General features: G+C 55.1%; 2 protein-coding genes across 2 annotated transcripts in view; both read left to right on the top strand.

The window, feature by feature from the left end:
• The window catches only part of CHRNA10 (cholinergic receptor nicotinic alpha 10 subunit), a 2,024-nt gene extending 401 nt beyond the window's left edge, over nt 1-1,623 (top strand). Inside the window, 4 exon segments of the mRNA XM_071734363.1 lie at nt 905-954; nt 956-1,019; nt 1,022-1,258; nt 1,261-1,623. Of these exon segments, the coding sequence (XP_071590464.1) occupies nt 905-954; nt 956-1,019; nt 1,022-1,258; nt 1,261-1,379 (470 nt within the window). The 3' untranslated portion in view covers nt 1,380-1,623.
• A 1,174-nt stretch (nt 1,624-2,797) lies between these two features.
• WDR73 (WD repeat domain 73) lies at nt 2,798-13,818 on the top strand. The gene is given in 12 exon segments (XM_071754046.1): nt 2,798-2,905; nt 2,908-2,930; nt 3,012-3,078; nt 5,370-5,456; nt 6,087-6,159; nt 6,162-6,177; nt 8,066-8,133; nt 8,892-8,929; nt 8,931-8,967; nt 8,970-9,056; nt 11,511-11,888; nt 13,406-13,818. Coding segments are annotated over 12 exon segments (1,188 nt in total). The 5' UTR covers nt 2,798-2,827; the 3' UTR covers nt 13,642-13,818.
• The last annotated feature ends 5,305 nt before the right edge of the window (nt 13,819-19,123 follow it).

Genomic DNA, 19,123 nt, shown 5'->3' with positions numbered 1-19,123 from the left:
TCTTCTTCCCTTCCCTTCCCTTCCTTCCCTTCCCTTCCCTTCCTTCCTTCCCTTCCCTTCCTTCCCTTCCCTTCCCTTCTCTTCTCCTCTTCCTCTTCCTCTTCTCTTCCTCTTCTCTTCCTCTTCCTCTTCCTCTTCCTCTTCCTCTTCCTCTTCTCTTCCTCTTCCTCTTCCTCTTCCTCTTCCTCTCCTTTCCTCCATGGAGCACCCACCTACCCAGGACACTCCCACAGGACCAGGGGGGCTTTGGTGGGGGGTGGGCAGCACCCAGGCTGGGGCTGGGGTCGGAGGCCTCAAACCCCTCAGAGATTCTCAGACTGGTTTGGGTGGGATGGGGACCTTAAAGCTCCCCCAGTGCCCCCAGGGACCCTCCCCCAGCCCCGGGGGCTCCAACCCCATCCAACCTCAACTCCAACATTCCCACCACCCACAGCTTCTCCAGGAAACCTCTCCCAGGCTCTCCCACCCTCACTTCTCCCTCCCAGCTCCTCTCCCTCTTCTCTAGGACAAGGTGTTCCATCTTGTGAGCCATCTCCCTGCTGGTGTTTTAATCACTGCATTCGAATCCCAGACTGGTTTGGGTTGGAAGGGACCTTCCAGCTCCTCCAGTCCCAACCCCTGGATGTGCAGGGACCCCTCCCACAGCCCAGGGGGCTCCAACCCCATCAACCTGGGCTGAGACACTGCCAGGGATGGGGCAGCCACAGCTTCCTTGGGCACCCTGGGACAGGGGCTCAGCACCCTCAAATTCAAGGGTTTCACCTTAGCACCCAACTTCAATCAGCTCCTTTTCAATGTAAAACCCTTCCCCCTCCTCCCATCCCTCCCCGCAGCCCCTTCAGGCACTGGAAGGCTCTCTGAGGAGTTTTGGTGACTTTCTGTGTCCCCTCCTGTGTCCTCACAGGCAAATACTACATCGCCACCATGACCATGATCACGGCCTCCACTGCCTTGCACCATTTTCATCATGTCCCTCCACCACTGCGGCCCCGGGGCCCGGCCCGTTCCTCCCTGGGCCAGAACCTCATCCTGCACCACCTGGCCCGGCTCTGCTGCGTCCACGAGGCGGCCGAGAGCCGGAAGAGCCCCCGAGAGGTTTCCGGGCAGGAAGGTGGGAAGGGAAACGCCAAAATGTCGGAGGAGAACCCCGAGGAGGGCGGGGTGACTGGGGGATGTCCCCGGGGCCACTGCCTGTGCCACCACCAGGGGCTGGTGAGGAACGTGGAGGCCATCGCCGGGTGGTTCCGCCGGCACCGCGCCGCCAACGCCGCGCCGGGGAGTGGAAGAAGGTGGCCAAGGTGATGGACAGGTTCTTCATGTGGGTCTTCTTCTTCATGGTCTTCCTCATGAGCGTGCTGGTCCTGGGAAAAGCTGCCTGATGGTTCTCTGGACCGCTGGAACCGGATCCTCCCAGCAACTCCCGATCTGTGGGATGGGAGGTCCAGCAGTGATGGAGAGCCTGGAAATGGGATCTCCAACCCAGCTGGGACCACCACGGGGCTGAGGGGTCCTGGGACCACCACAGGGCTGAGGGGTCCTGGACCACCAAATCCGTGTGTCCCCGCTGCACCCCAACCAACCAACTGGAAATAAACCCTGAAGTGTGCACCCTCCCTCTCCTGGTTGGGGGTCTGGGGGTCCTGGGGTGGGGACAGGGTGGGCAAGCAAAGAGCTGGGGACCCTCAAGACTCTTCCTGTTAAAAATGACCGAGACTCAATATTCTGTTAATGGTTTAATTTAATTAATAAGATTGAAATCGCAGTGAGCAAAGCAGCACTGGGTGTGTGGGGAGGCTCCGCTCCACTCCCACGCACGCTGCTAAAACTCTAGAATTCCTTATGTTGATTACAATTCTATGAATATTAAAAAGGGGTGGGTTTCCATATATATTCATGTTATTACAATATTCATGATAAGCAGAGTCTGGGCAGAGTCCTCTCTTGGGGAGATATCGGGGGTCGTTATGGGGTCTTGGATGAAGTAAGAAGTCTTCCTCAAATTTGAACCCTTTACCTTTCTTGTTTTCACCGACTTCATTCTCTTGTTACAGAGCAAAATTAGACCCTAGCCATAATTTTTCCCTTATCTGCTGGTTGTGGCATTTTTATGTTGTCTCTGTGCAGATTTCACATTCTTTTGGTGACTCCTTAGCCTTGGCAGGGCCTTTGTTTTGAGAACAAGGCCTACACCTCGATTATCGCCATGACAGAAGGTTCCTCTCATTAAGGCCTTGTGCTGCTGCCACTTTTTTGTGGAAAATTACAGGTCCCAATTGCTTTGTCCAGCCCATTTTCACTTTCTTCTTAGTTTAATTCTGAATACTGGTTAGGAATACAAATTCAGTTAACATCATATATCACACTTCCTTCCCTTCCCCTTCCTCTTCCTCTTCCTCTTCCTCTTCCTCTTCCTCTTCCCTTCCCCTTCCCCTTCCTCTTCCTCTTCCTCTTCCTCTTCCTCTTTCTCTTTCTCTTTCTCTTCCTCTTTCTCTTCTCTTTCTCTTCCTCTTCCTCTTCCCCTTCCTCTCCTCTCTCCCCGCACTTCTCGCTCATGGCGGTAACTGCGACCTCCGCTCCCCTCAGGGCCGCCTGGAACCGGATCCAACCGGTTTGGACCCGTCTCACACCACCCCCCTTCCCACCCCCCTTCCCGCCCTCTTTCCCGCCCTCCAGTTCCCGCCCTCCCGTTCCCGCGCTCCTCCCCGTTCCCGCCCTTTTTTTCCCGCCCTTTCTTTCCCGCGCTCCTCCCCTTTCCCGCCCTCCTTTCCCGCCCTCCCCGCTCCCGCCTCGCCCGCCATGACGTCATCGCCGTGCGCCGCGGGTTGCCATGGAGTCGAGGGGCAGCGATGGCGGAGAGGAGGAAGAGGAGGAGGAAGATGAGGAGGAGGCGAGGCTGCGGCGGATGCGTGGCTGGTGCAGTCCCTGCGGCTGTGAGGGGCACCCCAGGACCCCCCCAGACCCCCCGGCCCCACTCCCCCCCGCCCCCCGCCCACCTCCGTTTCTCCCCGCAGGTACCGGGACCTCCACAGCTTCGAGCTCCAGGCGCCCACGCGGATCATCGAGTGGCCCCGGGGAACCGTGAGTGGGGGGCTTGGGGTGGGAGGGGGCACCCCCAGGGGGGTTGTGTGGGGTTTGTAGGACAGGGCCCCAAGGGAAGGAGAAGGGGAAGGGATGGGGGGGGAGCCCCCCCGGGGTGGGGGCTCAACGTGGGGCTCAACAAGGGAAGTGCGAGGCCCAGGATGGCGGCTTTGGGGAATTCCAAGTGCAAATCCAGGCTGGATGGAGAATGGATGGAGGGGAAGGACCTGGGGTCTTGGGTGGTGAGGAGTTCAGCCCAGAAACCCCCCCCCCGTGTTGCTGGGCTGCACCCCAGCAGGAGAGGAGGTTGGGTTGGGTGGGATGGGATGGGATGGGATGGGTTGGATTGGGTTGGGTGGAACGGTGGGGATGGGATGGAATGGGATGGGATGGGATGGGATGGATGAGTGAAATGATTGAGAGGAGGTGAGGAGGGTTGGATGGAATGGTAGGGATGGGATGGGTTGGATTGGATAGGATTGGGTTGGGTGGAATGATGGGGATGGGATGAGATGGGATGGGATGGGATGGGAATGGGTGGAGTGGTGGGATGGGATAGGTTGGGTTGAGTTGAGTTGGGTTGGGTTGGGTGGAATGGTGGGGATGGGAGGGGATGGGATGGGTTGGTTGGGATGGGTTGGGTTGGAAGGGACTTTGCAGATGCTCTGAGTTTGTCTGGGCAGGGACACCTCCCCCCAGCAGAGGTGGCTCCAACCCCATCCAAGCTGGGCTGAGCCCCTGCCAGGGCTGGAGGTTTGGAGGTGTTGGGTGAGGAGAAGCTCCCCGGGAGGCACCAAACCCCCCGTGTCCTGGGCTGCATCCCCAGCAGTGTGAGCAGCAGGGCCAGGGAGGGGATTGTCCCCTCTGCTCTGCCCCGCTCTGGGGAGACCCCCCTGGGGTAAAGCTGGGTCCCAGCTCTGGGGTCCCCAGCAGCAGGAGGACACGGAGCTGCTGGAACCAGTGCAGAGGAGGTGATGGAGCTGCTGGGAGGGCTGGAGAGGGGACAGAGAGAGAGAGAGAGGGGGGGAGAGGAAGGGAAAGAGAGAAAGAAAGAGAGAAAAAGGAGGAAGAAAGAGAAAGAAAGGGAAAGAGAGAAAGGGAAAGACAGAAAGGGAAAAAGGAGACAGAAAAGGAGAAAGGAGAAAGAAAGAGAAAAAAGAGGAAGAAGGAGAAAGAAAAGGAAAGAGAGAAGGAGAGGAAAGAGAAAGAAAGAGAGGAAAAAGAAAAAGAGAAAGGGAAAGAGAAAGACGGAAAAAGAGAAAGAAAAGGGAAAGAGAAAAATAATGGGAAAAGGAGAAGAAAAGAAAAGGGAAAGAAAAAGAAAGGGAAAGAGAGAAAGAAAGGGAATGGAAATAGAAAAAAGGGAAAGAGAAAAAAGGAAAGAAAGGGAAAAAGGAAAGAAAGGAAAAAGAAAAAGGGAAAGAGAAAGAAAGAGAAAGGAAAAAGGAGAAAGAAAGAAAGAGAAAAAGGAAAAAAGAGAAAGGAAGAAAAAAAGAGAAAGAAAGGGAAAGAGAAAAAAGAGGAAAGAGAGAAAGAATGGGGAAAAGGAGAAAGAGAAAAAGAGAAAGAGAAAGAGAAGGTTGTGAGGAGCCCTTGGAGCAGCTCCCAGTGCCTGAAGGGGCTCCAGGAAAGCTGGGGAGGGACTTTGGGCAAGGGCCTGGAGGGAGGTGCCAAGGAGAGATGGTTTCAAAGTGGAAGAGGGGAGCTGGAGAGGAGCTGGGAGGGAGAAGTGAGGGTGGGGAGAGCCTGGGAGAGGTTTCCTGGAGAAGCTGTGGGTGGTGGGAATGTTGGAGTTGAGGTTGGATGGGGTTGGAGCCCCCTGGGCTGGGGGAGGGGTCCCTGCACATCCAGGGGTTGGACTGGAGGAGCTTTGGGTCCCTTCCCACCAACCCAGTCTGGGATCTGCTGATTTAGGGTGTCTGGGCTGAGCTGGGGACTGGAGGGCAGGAGAATGTCTTGGGGTTGGCCCTGGGGCAAGAGGGCGGCTCAGGATCAGGGTGGGCCAGGGGGGTCTGGATCCAGGGTCCAGGATGGGTGTTGGGAATTGGTGGAGTCCCCATCCCTGGAGGATTCCAAGCCCTGGAGCTGTGGTGCTGAGGGATGTGGGGGGGTGGTGGCTTTGGCACCTGCTGGGTGAAGGGTTGGCTCTGATCTCACAAGTTCTCTTCCTACCAAAAGGATTGGGTGATCGTGTCCTGCCACTCAGGGTCTGGCTCAGGGGAAGGAGGCCCAGGGATGGGCTTGGGGACATCCCTGACCATGTCCCTGCTTCTCCCTCTCCCACCTCCAAGGTGTCTGTGTGGCTGGGTAATGGACACTCTGGTGGGAATGAGATCCTGCAGCTGCTTCCTCCACCAACTCTGCAGGTGAAGGAGACCAGGTGAGTGTCCCAGCCACCAGCTCTGCTGGGGGGGTCTGAACAAAGTGCCCACCTTGCTCTCAGAAGGCTTTGGGCAGGTTTGAGCAGTTTTGGTTAAAAGGTGAAGCAGGGAAGTCACCTGGCTCTTGCTTTTTTATGGCAGAGCTTGGCACCCCACTCTGTCCATCGTGGAGCAGCTTGTGCCAGGAGAAACTTCATCTCCAGAAGGATTTTTTGAGGGGAACAGGAGATCTGAGGACACTGCTGGAAGGATTGGTTGAGGTGGCCAAGCCTGGGCACCCCACTTCTGGACAGTGAGGTTGTCCCTTGGGTGGGTGACCCCACACTGAAGTAGGAGGTGACTCCTTGTCCCTTCTGATCCAGGATTGCAGGGATGGCAACACCCAGGCTGAGCTCTGGGCAAGACAGAGATTTTTACCTCTTTTTTTTTGGGGGGGATCCTGCAGTCCTGGAGCTCCTGTTGAAATGAGCCCAACAGGACAGGCAGGAGCTTTATTGCAAGTGTGTCCTGTGTCTCTTGTCTTTCCTTTTTCCCCGTGGCCACTGAGCACAGAAGTTCTCCCATGGAGAGAACTTTTGAGAGAATTATTCTCAAATAACTGAGAAATTATTTTTTGCTTCTGGTTGCCAGGACCTGTGTCCAGAGAGAGATTTCAAGGTGGAATGTGGTGGCTTCTCAGACCGCCCCATCTACAGCCTCAATCCATCCCAGACACCAGGTGCAGCCTCCAGGTCCTTCCAGCTTCTCCTGGGAGATGGAGAAGAGGGATTTCCCACTGAGGGGAGACCTTTGCTTTGCCTCCTTCCAACCCAGCTGCTCCCAGAGCACCCCAAGTCTGGGAGCTGCTGCCTGCCCCCTGTACCCCACTTGGGAGCTCTGGGTTGCTTCATTGCCCTCCCCACCCCATCCTTTTCCATGGAAGTTTTCCAGTACCTGGAAGCAGCCTACAAGGAAGCTGGGGAGAGAGGGAGAGACTTTTTATAAGGGCTTGAGACTAGAAAAGGGGAGATTTAGGTTAAATCTTAGGAAGAAATTCTTTGGGGTGAGGGTGCTGAGCCCCTGTCCCAGGGTGCCCAAGGAAGCTGTGGCTGCCCATCCCTGGCAGTGTCTCAGCCCAGGTTGGATGGGGCTGGAGCAACCTGGCTGTGGGAGGGGTCCCTGCACATCCAGGGGTTGGGACTGGAGGAGCTGGAAGGTCCCTTCCCACCCAACCCAGTCTGGGATTCTATCCTGCAAAGTTATTTTTGACATTTTGGGGCACAAACGTAGCAGTTGTGCTTCAGGAAGATGAGTTTGCCTTGGGGAATAGCACACTGCCTGATTTCTGAGCAGAACTGGATATTCATGGAATCATGGAGTGGTTTGGGTTGGAAGGACCTGCAGGATCTCCCATTTCCAACCCCCTGCATGGGCAAATATCCCAGTGCTGTTGTGTGGCTCCTGGCACACCAGGGGACAGACAGAGCCCCTTTTGGGGACAACACCATCTGCTGTAGACCCTGTCCCAGCCTGCCCAGGAAGCAATTAATTATGATCCTGAAGCTCCCTGAATTCAATGATCCTGAAGGCCCCTTCCCACCCAAACCATTCCATGATTCTACGACTGCCCCATCCCTGGCAGTGTCTCAGCCAGGTTGGATGGGGTTGGAGCAACCTGGCTGGGGGAGGGGTCTCTGCACATCCAGGGGTTGGAACTGGAGGGGCTTTTGGGTCCCTTCCCACCCAAACCAGTCTGGGATTGAACACTGAGTGCTCAGCAGGATCCCAGTGGCCTGCTGCCACCTCTCTGTGAGCCCTGGTGAATGCAGCTTCAGAAGGTTCCTTTTTCCCTGCTGTGGATTATGGACCAAACAAACAGAATCATGGAATGGGTTGGGTGGGAAGGGACCTTCAGGATCCTGGAATTCCAAACCCCTGGATGTGCAGGGACCCTCCCACAGCCCAGGGGGCTCCAACCCCATCCAACCTGGGCTGAGACACTGCCAGGGATGGGGCAGCCACAGCTTCCTTGGGCACCCTGGGACAGGGGCTCAGCACCCTCAAATTCAAGAATTTCTCCCTCCCCAAGATCTCCTCTCCATCTCCCCTCTTGCAGCTGGAAACCCTTCCCCCTCATCCCATCCCTCCAGGCCCTTGCCCAAAGTCCCTCCCCAGCTTTCCTGGAGCCCCTTCAGGCACTGGAAGCTGCTCCAAGGGCTCCCCAGAACCTCCCCTCTCCCATCTCCCAATCTCCCCTCTTTCCTCCAGACTGAACACCCCCAACTCTCTCAACCTGTTCCAGGCTCTCCCCACCCTCAAATTCCAGAATTTCTTCCCCATCTCCAACCTCAATCTCCCTTTCTCTCCAAGTTTTAACCCATTTCCCTTCTCCTCTCCCTACCCCCCCGTGGTCCAAAGCCTCCCCAGCTTTCTTGGAGCCCCTTCAGATATTGGAAGGTTGCTCTGAGCTCACCTGGGAGCCTCCTCTTCTCCAGGCTGAACACCCCCAATCCCTCAGCCTGGCTTCCAGTGGCTCCTCTGGACACCTTCAGGAGCTCTACTTTATCCCAGCCCATGGGAAAAAAAAATTAAAATTTTTGTGGTGTTTTATTTTTTTGCTTCCCCAGCTTGTTGGTAACGAGTGGGCCACCAGACAGCTCCCTCCAGGTCTGGCAGGTGTCAGCAGAGGACTCTGGTAAAGGAACTTTAATTCTTGAGCAGTTTCTCAATGCAGTCCTTGCCCCAGCTCCTGCTTCCCCTTCTTCCTGGGATTGAAATGAGGAAGGAAGTGTCCAGTGCCATCCAGTGCCATCCAGTGCCATCCAGAGTGGCTGCTCCTGTGCTGTGTGTGGCAGGGGCTGGAGAAGGGCACAAGGGAATGCTCTGGGTTTGTTTGGTGCCTTAGAAAAGAAGCAGAGTTGGCAGCACAAACCTCATCAGGGGACTGAGGGGGTGTGGGTCTGTCACAGCAGCTCCCCACTTCTTCTTGGTGATGGAAATTAAAACCCCAATCCTGAGTGGCACAACATTCCCTGAAAAACTCCAGGGGTTAGAAGTAAAGAGCTTCCACCCACCACCCCTCAGCATCTGCCTTGCTCCCCTCTGCCCCTCTCTGCCCACTTCAGGGTTGCAGCTGCTTGGGCTGCTCTTGTGAAACCCTTTGCAAGCCCCAGAAAGGAAATGCAAAATGTTACTGGAGGTTTTCTGATTCCCCTCCACTGCGAGCAAACCCCCCCCCAGTTAGCAACTTCCCTGTGTTTTTTTCCATTTTTTCAAGGGCTTGCTGGCTGGGTTGGAAAGAGGGGCTTTGTTCTGCAGAGGGGGTTGGTCATGATTTGGTTTCTTCTAAGTTTAGTAGGTCACCTGGAGCTTGATGGGCTGTGAAACTGCTTTATCATGTGGGTTATTTGACCCCTGGTGTGTTTTACAACTGCTGCTCTCTCCTCCAAACAGATGTTATTAAAGCTGTCAGTGCCATTCCTGCTGAAAACAAGCACTGGGCAACCTTGGGCTAAAATTGCAGCCATTTCAGGCAGAGCCCCTGGGTCCTCCATGGCTCCAGGCTCAACAGCATCCGAATCACAGAGGTGGAATCAAGGAAAAACGTCTACACAGGAGGTATGAAACCCAGCCCAGCATCTCACCTGGGGAAACCTGGAGTCTGGATAAAGTGAGGGGAACTGCACAACATGGGGAAGTGTGTTCCAAGTGTTGGATCCAGGGGAGCTGAGTCCAGGGAGTGCCAAACATTCCCCAGAAGCTGTCAGTCTGTGTCCCAGCTGAGCACAAGGAAGGGCTCTTGGTCACCTCTCTGCCATCTCCCTGCCCCAGTGACTCCCTGGCAGCCCCTTCTGCTCAGGGGGCAGTGTCAGGGAATCACAAATCACAGAATTTTGCTCATCCAAACCGTGTTCCTACCCAGAAAGGTTGCACCAGGTGATCCTTGAGGTCCCCTCCAGCCTGGAGTTCTGTGTTTCTGGGAGTTCTTTTTCTTGGAAAAGACCTTGAAGCTCATCCAGGCTCACTGCCCAAGCCACCCCCACCCCATGTCCCTCATCCCCACAGCTCCAGGGCTTGGAAACCTCTCTAGGAATGGGGACAAAATCCACAAAATCCTTCTGCTTGGAAAAAACTTTCAGGATCATGTGGATCCCATGGAGGGGGATCCCATCCCCACTGCCCCATGTCCCACATCCCCAGGGCTCTGAAACCCCTCCAGGGATGATGGGGACTCCACCAGGGAATCCCTTGGGTTGAGGAAGCTCCTTCAGGATCCTCAGGTCCATCCATGAACCCAACTCCACAAAGGTCACCACTGCCCATGGTCCTCACCAGCCCCACAGCTCCAGGGCTTGGAAACCTCTCTAGGAATGGGGACTGCACCACAAAATCCTTCTGGTTGGAAAAACCTTTGGGATCATGGAACCCAACCTTGACTCCATTCCCCGCTGTCCCATGTCCCTCATCCCCACATCCCCAGGCTCTGAAACCCTCCAGGGATGATGGGGACTCCAGCCCTGCCCTGGGCAGCCTGGGCCAGGCCCTGACAACCCTTTCCAGGGAGAAATTCTTCCCCAGCTCCAACCTAACCTCCCCTGGCACCACTTGAGTTGTGCCAAAAGTTCCTCTTGTCCCATCCCTTGTTCCTTGGGAGCAGAGCCCTGACCCCCCCTGGCTCCAACCTCCTCTCAGGGGGTTGCAGAGAGCCACAAGGTCTCCCCTCAGCCTCCTCTGCTCCAGGATCAGCACCCACAGGGCCCTCAGATGCTTCTTTCAGGATTTCTGCTCCAGACCCTTTCCCAGTAGTTCTGGGAGCAGCTCCTGGCAGAGCTCTGATCCACTTCAGGTCCCCCAGGGGAACTTGGGCAGAGCAATTGTTTGTTACCCTTGGGCATTCCTGTCTTCTCTGCCTGGGCTTTTATGTCACATTTTGAGGGGCACAGACTGTGCCTGCTCCATGTGGATCCTGGGCAGAGGTGATTCCCAAGCAGGAAGAACTGACTGGCATGGCTGGAAAGGCACTCTGAGGGACAAGGCTGAAAACCAGAGTTCTCAGGCAAGGTGGCAGCAGAGAAATCACTGACATGTTCCTGGTGGCACCTGAATCCTGGAATGGTTTGGGTGGGAAGGGACCTTCCAGCACCTCCAGTTCCAACCCCTGGATGTGCAGGGACCCCTCCCACAGCCCAGGGGGCTCCAACCCCATCCAACCTGGGCTGAGACACTGCCAGGGATGGGGCAGCCACAGCTTCCTTGGGCAGCCAGGGGCTCAGCACCCTCACCCCAAACAATTTCATCTTAGTATCCAACTTAAATCAACTCCTTTTCAATATAAAGCCCTTCCCCCTCATCCTATCCCTCCAGGCCCTTGTCCCAAGTCCCTCCCCAGCTTTCCTGGAGCCCCTTCAGGCACTGGAAGATGCTCCAAAGGCTCCCCACAACCTTCACCTTCACCTTCACCTTCACCTTCACCTTCACCTTCACCTTCACCTCCTTCACCTTCACCTCCTTCACCTTCACCTCCTTCTCCTTCTCCTTCTCCTTCTCCTTCTCCTTCTCCTTCTCCTTCTCCTTCTCCTTCTCCTTCTCCTTCTCCTTCTCCTTCTCCTTCTCCTTCTCCTTCTCCTTCTCCTTCTCCTTCTCCTTCTCCTTCTCCTTCTCCTTCTCCTTCTCCTTCTCCTTCTCCTTCTCCTTCTCCTTCTCCTTCTCCTTCTCCTTCTCCTTCTCCTTCTCCTTCTCTTCCCTTTTCTCCTCTCTCTTTTCCCTCTTCCCTTCCCTTCTATCCCTTTTCCCTCTCCTCTCCTCTCCTCTCCTCTTCTCTCCTCTCCTCTTCTCCAGGCTGAACACCCCCAATCCCTCAGCCTGGCTTCCCAGGGAGCTGCTCAGCCCTCTGAGCATTTCAGTGGCTCCTCTGGACACCTTCCAGGAGCTCTGTGTCCTTCTGATGCTGGGGACTCCAGAACTGGACACAGGACTCCAGGTGGGGCACTCACACACTCAGGGTACCACCTGAAGCTCCATCTCCCTTTATTTTTGCTTTTTTTGTTTTGTTTTGTTTTTTTCTCTTCCCAGCCTCCACAAACAACAAGGAGCTCAGTGGTGTGGCCTTCCTGGACTGCAACACCTTCCTGCTCTGCTGTGCCCAGGGCCAGCTCTGCCTGGCTGATGTCCGGCAGCCACGGGTGCCCTTGGAGGCCTCATCCATCCCCTCAGCACCCTCTGATGGGTGCTGGGCCATGGGGGTTTGGCACAGCCCCCCAGGCTCTGCCTCCACCCCCCAGCCCATTGCTCAGCTCTCAAGTGGGGGTCACCTCATCCTGACAGATGTGAGGAAGACCTCGGAGGCTTTGGCTTGGGTGAGGTGCAGAGTTCCCTCTGCTCCCAGCTCCACTCCTGAGTTCCTCTGCATCTCCTGGGCTCCTGCTCTGGAAAACTGCCTTGGAGTTTCAGGTATGTCCTGAAATGTGGAGACACCTCCCTGGGAAGCCAGGCTGAGGGATTGGGGGTGTTCAGCCTGGAGAAGAGGAGGCTCCCAGGTGAGCTCAGAGCAACCTTCCAATATCTGAAGGGGCTCCAAGAAAGCTGGGGGAGGGCTTTGGACACGGGGGGGTAGGGAGAGGAGAAGGGAAATGGGTTAAAACTTGGAGAGAAAGGGGAGATTGAGGTTGGAGATGGGGAAGAAATTCTGGAATTTGAGGGTGGGGAGAGCCTGGAACAGGTTGAGAGAGTTGGGGGTGTTCAGTCTGGAGGAGAGGAGAGGAGAGGAGAGGAGAGGAGAGGAGAGGAGAGGAGAGGAGAGGAGAGGAGAGGAGAGGAGAGGAGAGGAGAGGAGAGGAGAGGGGGGAAGGAGATGGAGAAGGAGGAGATGGAGAAGGAGGAGATGGAGAAGGAGGAGATGGAGAAGGAGGAGATGGAGAAGGAGGAGATGGAGAAGGAGGAGATGGAGAAGGAGGAGATGGAGAAGGAGGAGATGGAGAAGGAGGAGATGGAGAATGAGGAGAAGGAGAATGAGGAGAAGGAGAATGAGGAGAAGAATGAGGAGAAGGAGAAGGAGGAGAAGGAGAAGAGGAGGTTGTGGGGAGCCCTTGGAGCATCTTCCAGTGCCTGAAGGGGCTCCAGGAAAGCTGGGGAGGGACTTTGGACAAGGGCCTGGAGGGATGGGATGAGGGGGAAGGGTTTCCAGCTGCAAGAGGGGAGATTTAGGTGAGATTTTAGGAAGAAATCCTTGAGTTAGAGGGTGCTGAGCCCCTGTCTCAGGCTGCCCAAGGAAGCTGTGGCTGCCCCATCCCTGGCAGTGTCTCAGCCCAGGTTGGATGGGGTTGGAGCCCCCTGGGCTGTGGGAGGGGTCCCTGCACATCCAGGGGTTGGAATTCCATGATCCTGAAGGTCCCTTCCCACCCAACCCATTCCATGATTCTTTAACCTTCTTTTCTGGATGTTTTGTGGGTTTTTTGAGTTCTCTTGAGGCTCAGTTCACCTCCCTTTAAACATCCCCCTCTGGGGCTGCTCTGAGCTCCTCCTGGAGCCAGCAGCATGGCCATAGGATCCTCCTCTGGAGCTGCCTCTCCCAGTAACTCCAGAAAGAGCCTGGATGGCTTCTGGTGGGGTTCCTGCTTCTCTCCTGGATGAAGAAAACCCTCAAGCCCTTGGGCTACCCCTGACTGATATTTCCAGGCCAGCCTGGCCAAGGGGACGTAGCAAATCCAGGGGCAAATTCAGCCTCTCCTCTGCCAGCTTTGTGCCTGGGGCACTGTGATCCCCCCAGAAGCTGTGAGCCTGAACAAACTGCTGGCAGGGAAGCTCTGTTGTCACAGAACCTGAGCTTTTGTCCTGGTTTCTGTCTCAGCCCTGCTGGGAGGTGAGCACGAGCCCAGCAGGGGGAAGAGAAATGACTTTTCATTTTAATTCCACTTCTCGCCTCTCCCCGTTTCCCCTTTTTTATTTCTTTCTTTTTCTTTTCTTTCAAGGTTTCGATGGGACCGTGCACGTGTACCAGCAGAGGCAGAGCTGGGGCAGCTCTGGCAGGGAAGCTGAACCCATTTTTGTTCACAAAGGCCACGTGTTTGGGGCCGGGGACCCTGCCCTGGTGACCGTCCACACGTGGCACCCCCAGAAACCCAGAACTTTGCTGTCAGCAGCGGGTGATGGGTCCCTCCAGGTCTGGGACTGGGTTGAGTCTTGTGGGGAGCGTGGGCAGATCTGACTCTGGGGAGATGGGAGGGGTGGGGGGGGAAGGGTTTCCTGTCTCTCTGCTCCTCTCTGTGGGCTGCAAGGTGGCTCTTTGCCTGCAGATAATGCTGGGAGATGTTTGCGGCCAACAGACCCAACCGTAACCAAAAAAAACCCCAATATTTTAATAGAGTAAAAAATTTCCACCCTGGGTTGTTTTTTTGTTGTTCTCCCATGATTTCAAATCCAGTATTTAAAATGGGGGGGCTACAAAGCAGATGGAGACTTCCTGGTGACAAGGAGAAGCCAAGGGGCAATGGGCACAAGGTGCTCCTGGGGAGGCTCTGGTGGGACACGAGGAGAATTTTCCACTCACAAACTGGAATGGTCTCCCAGGGGAAGGGGTGGATTCCCCCTCTTGGGGAATTTTGAAGTCTCAGCTCCATGGGGTGCTGGGACATCTCAGATCAACAATAATATCAGAACTGTTGGAGCAGATGGGCCTTGAGGTCCCTTCCAGCCTCACCCGCTGGGATTCTATGGAACCAAAAAGTGAAATTTTAACACAGGAAAAATTTCCACCCTGGTTTTTTTTTTTTTTTTTTTTTTTAACTCTCCAGAGGCTTCAAATGAAACTGTGACTCTGCTAGGCTGTAGTTCTGCTCGTGTCCACCAGCAGGGAACACCCTGCTGTCATTTTTTTCCCTCCTAGCCCCAGCTCCTGGGGTGGTGGCCACCCTGTCCTGCTGGAGAGAAAACCAAGAGCAGCCCGAACGCCGCCGCTTTCTTTAACCCAGAGGTTTCCAGGTGTGAGCAGGCAAAGGAAAAGGTTCTGACACCCTCGGGGTGTGTGTGTTGGGGGGGTGTGTGTGTGTGTGTGTTTGGGGGGTGTTGGCATTTCATGGTGTCTGTCACCAGCAGTGGCCTCTCAGCTCAGGAAGTCGCTGTGCAAACGCAGCTGCTTTGCAGCCACCGAAAAGGAAGAGGAACAAAAAAAAAAAAACATTTTACAACCCCAAACCTTCAGCCCCTACTCCACCCCATCCTCCCCGGGCTAAGGGAAAAAAAAAAAAAATAACCCCCACACTGTGGGGATCTTTTTGGCTCTTTGCAGTTGAAGTCTCCTCGGGTTAATGTGATTTTCCTGGGCAATAATGAGTTTTGCCAACGCCTACGTGGTTACCAAGGTGTTACTGGGAGGGAGCAGGGAAGGGAGGGGGGTTAAGGGTAAACTGGTCCTGAAACCATTTAACTGGGGAGCTGGGGAGGGAATTGAGGAGCTGGGAAGGGAATTGAGCTGGGGAGGGAATTGAGGAGCTGGGAGGGAATTGAGCTTGGAAGGAAACTGGGGAGCTGGGAAGGATCCTGGGGAGCTGGGAAAGGAATCAAGGATCTGGGAAGGGATTCAAGGATCTGGGAAGGGAACTGAGGAGCTGGGAAGGGAATTGAGGAGCTGGGAAGGGAACTGAGGAGCTGGGAAGGGAATTGAGGAACTGGGAAGGGAATTGAGGAACTGCAGCAGAGCCTGGAAGTGGGAAAGGGGAAGGATGTGCTCCTCCCTTAGATATTAGGAAGAAGTTCTTCACCATGAGGGTGCTGAGCCCCTGTCCCAGGTTATCCAGAGAGGTGGTGGAAGATTCCCCATCCATCCCTGAAGTTTTTAAGCCCAGGTTGGATGGGCTTGGAGCAACCTGGGCAGTGGGAGGGGTCCCTGCCCATCCAGGGGTTGGAACTGGAGGAGCTGGAAGGTCCCTTCCCACCCAACCCATTCCATGATTATGATTCCCCTGCCATGTGAAGGGGGGACCCTGGATTGCTCTGGGAGCACCAGCCTGGATTTTGTGGTGCAAACACGTGTGTGGGACCTGCCAAGTCCTCTCCCCCCTGCTCCATGTCCCAGCACCCCCCTTTTTTTGCTTTCCCTTCCTCCCTCCAAGTCCCTCCTCACCATCATTCCCAAAGTGGGGAAGTGCCACCCTCCGGAGGGAAAAAAATAAAAGCTTCTAAAAAACCCCCCAAAAAACCTCTTTTTGATTGGGTGCTGAGGTCAGGAGAGGGTTGAGGATGGGTAAAAATGGGTGCTGGGGTGATGCCATGTTCCCAACCACTGTCTCCTGGCAATGAGCTCTCTGCTGCCAGGGGCTGAGGCTGAAACCTCCTCCTGGTTTCCTCCCCAGCACCAACCACAAACACCCAGAAATGGCCCTGCCTGGGGTGAAAACCAGGTGGGGGGTTGGGGTGGGCCTCACAGAGCCATAGAAACCTTCTGGTTAGAAGGCCTCTAAAGTCAATGAAGCCAACTCTAAGATCAGTGAACCCAATCTTAAAATTAATTAATGAACCCAATCCTAAAAAAGAATCCATCCTTAAGATTAATGAATCCAGCCCTAAGATCAATGAACCCAATCCTAAAATGGATCCAACCCTAAGATCAACAAATCCAACCCTAAGCTGAACCCAACCCTAAGATCAACCCCAACCCTTCTCCCAGCTCTCCCAATCCCCACTTCTTGAACCTCAGCACCACATCTACCAGGGCTTTGGAACCCCTCCAGACATGGGGCTTCACCCCCAACTTGGGAGCCTCCAACCCAAACCTCCCCTGGCACCACTTGAGTTGTGCCAAAAGTTCCTCTTGTCCCATCCCTTGTTCCTTGGGAGCAGAGCCCGACCCCCCCTGGCTCCAACCTCCTCTCAGGGGGTTGCAGAGAGCCACAAGGTCTCCCCTCAGCCTCCTCTGCTCCAGGATCAGCACCCACAGGGCCCCCAGATGCTCCTCACAACTTCTCCACAACCTTCTCCATCTTCTCCAGACCTTTATTCCTGTTCTCCACAACCTCCTCCTTCCTCCCCAGCCCCTTCTCCATCTCCAGCCCCTCCTCCTTGCTCCCCAGACCTTCTCCTTGTGCTCCAGAACCTTCTCCATGTTCTCCAACCCCTTCTCCACGTTCTCCAGCCCCTTCTCCAAGTTCTCCAGACCCTTCTCCATGTTCTCCAGCTCCTCCTTCCTCTCCAGCCCCTTCTCCATCTTCTCCAGCTCCTCCTCCTTGCTCCCCAGACCTTCCCCTTGTGCACCACAACTTTCTCCATATTCTCCAAACCTTCCCCATGTTTTTCAGAATCTTCCCCATGTTCTCCATCCCCTTCCCCATGTTCTTCAAACCTTCTCCATCTTCTCCAGCCCCTCCTCCCTCCTCCCCAGACCTTCTCCTTGTGCTCCAGAACCTTCTCCATGTTCTCCAACCCCTTTTCCCTGTTCTCCAGCCCCTTCCCCATCTTCTCCAGCCCCTCCTCCTTGCTCCTCAGCCCCTTCCCCAGCTCCATTCCCTTCTCTGGACTCTCTCCCACCTCTCAATCCCCTCCTTGTCCCTGAGGACCCCAGAACTGACCCCAGGACTCGAGGTGCCTCCTCAGCAGTTCCCAGCACAGGGGGGGTATTTTCTCACTCACATAATTTGGTGTCACCACAAAAAAAAAACCCTGTGAGCCCAGGAGGTGATGAGCAGGCACCTGGACCTCCTCATCACCCCTGGTGGATCCCCAGTAAAACCAGTACAGCTGTGGCCGTGTCAAACTGGATGTGTGGATGGGTTTCTGACCCTCCTGGTTCCCCAGTCTCCATCTCCTGGTGAGCACAACCTCTCCCTCCAGGTCCAGGTGGTTTGGAGGTGACTTTTTTGACCCGAGGTTGGGGCCAGGAAGAGGAGGAGGCAAAGTGGCCAATGGGTACAGGAAGATCCTCCAGGTGGGATCCTGCAGCTCCAGGGATTTACATCAAAGGGATTTACATTTACCCCAGGGAGTTGGTTTGGCAAAGTTCTGCTGCAGCTCCTCCACCACATTTTTGGGTGGAAACCCCCCAGGGGGAGGCTCTGGAGAGGAGAAGCCACCACCCCAAATCCAGGCTGTGTCTTCCTCCCTCCATCCTTCGGGGGAATGTGGGGAAGGAGGTGAGGAGCAGAACCAAAGCTGACCCCATCCCACGTCCCCGTGATGAGCAGCAGCTCAGAGAGGACACGGAACCCACTTTTGTTTGGCTTCTGAAGAGAAAAAACTCAAATTCTTGAGCAATCGGCCACTTCCTACTCATCTCAACTTCCCTTTTAGTTTTTTCCCAAAATAACTTAAACTTCCTGGTCCAGCCTGAACCACATCTGATAGGAGAGGTCCAAAACCAGAGAAAGGTCCAAAATATGAAGTACTTGCAGCTGCCACCCAAAGGGATGAGCCAGGGAGCAGGGATCTCCCTTCAAACGTGAGGTTGGGAGAATTTCCACCCAATTGGTCTGGAAATTGATCCCAGAAATCCACCCCGGGGACCTTCAGGAACCACCTGGATGTTTGCCCAGCAGGTTTGGTGGTGGGGACCTCAGAGCCAGGTTTGTCCTCGGTGAGGAAGGTTGGGATGGTTCCCTGCTCCAAAATAATGGACAAATGGGATGGTTCAGCCCCAGGACCTTCAGAGCATCAGAGGAGGTGAAGGATGAGCAGAGCTCTGCTGTGGCCTTCTGGGGAGAAGTGGGAGGATTATGGGGCCTCCATCCTTGCTGGGAAGGTGGAATTTCAAACCCAGCCTGAGTCTGGGTTCTAGAGAAGCATTTTGGCTGGAGAAGACCTTGAGGATCACCCAAGCCAACCCTGACCCCATCCCCACTGCCCCATGTCCCTCATCCCCACATCCCCAGGGCTCTGAAACCCCTCCAGGGATGATGGGGACTCCACCAGGGAATCTTTTGGGTTGGGGAAGCCCCTTCAGGATCCTCAGGTCCATCCATGAACCCAACTCCACAAAGGTCACCACTGCCCCATGGTCCTCACCAGCCCCACAGCTCCAGGGCTCTGAAACCTCTCTAGGAATGGGGACTGCACCACAAAATCCTTCTGCTTGGGAAAAACCTTCAGGATCATGTGGATCCCATGGAGGGGGATCCCATCCCCACTGCCCCATGTCCCTCATCCCCACATCCCCAGGCTCTGAAACCCCTCCAGGGATGATGGGGACTCCAGCCCTGCCCTGGGCAGCCTGGGCCAGGCCCTGACAACCCTTTCCAGGGAGAAATTCTTCCCCAGCTCCAACCTAAACCTCCCCTGGCACCACTTGAGTTGTGCCAAAAGTTCCTCTTGTCCCATCCCTTGTTCCTTGGGAGCAGAGCCCGACCCCCCCTGGCTCCAACCTCCTCTCAGGGGGTTGCAGAGAGCCAAGAGAACACCAGGACTTTGTTTTATTATTACTTGGTGGTTGGGTTGGGTCGGGTTGGGTCGGGTTGGGTCGGGTTGGTTGGTGGTGTTGTGGATTTTTGTTTGTTTGTTTGTTTTTTGTTGTTGTTGTTCTGATTTTAATAAACTAGAATAATTTATTTGACAGAAACACAGAAACGTCACAAGATCTGGGGTGGTGAAACCCAAAGAAGAAGCCAGGGATCAATGACCAATACAAAGGAACCACTTTACAAAAAAACCAGAAGTACCACACTGCCCACCAGCTTCACCCCAAAATAACAGGGGGGTGGGGGGAG

Source organism: Heliangelus exortis, chromosome 1 (assembly GCF_036169615.1).
Source record: "Heliangelus exortis chromosome 1, bHelExo1.hap1, whole genome shotgun sequence".
Taxonomy (NCBI): domain Eukaryota; kingdom Metazoa; phylum Chordata; class Aves; order Apodiformes; family Trochilidae; genus Heliangelus; species Heliangelus exortis.
Note: the sequence above shows the minus strand (reverse complement) of the source record. Positions and strands in the feature narration are given on the sequence as shown.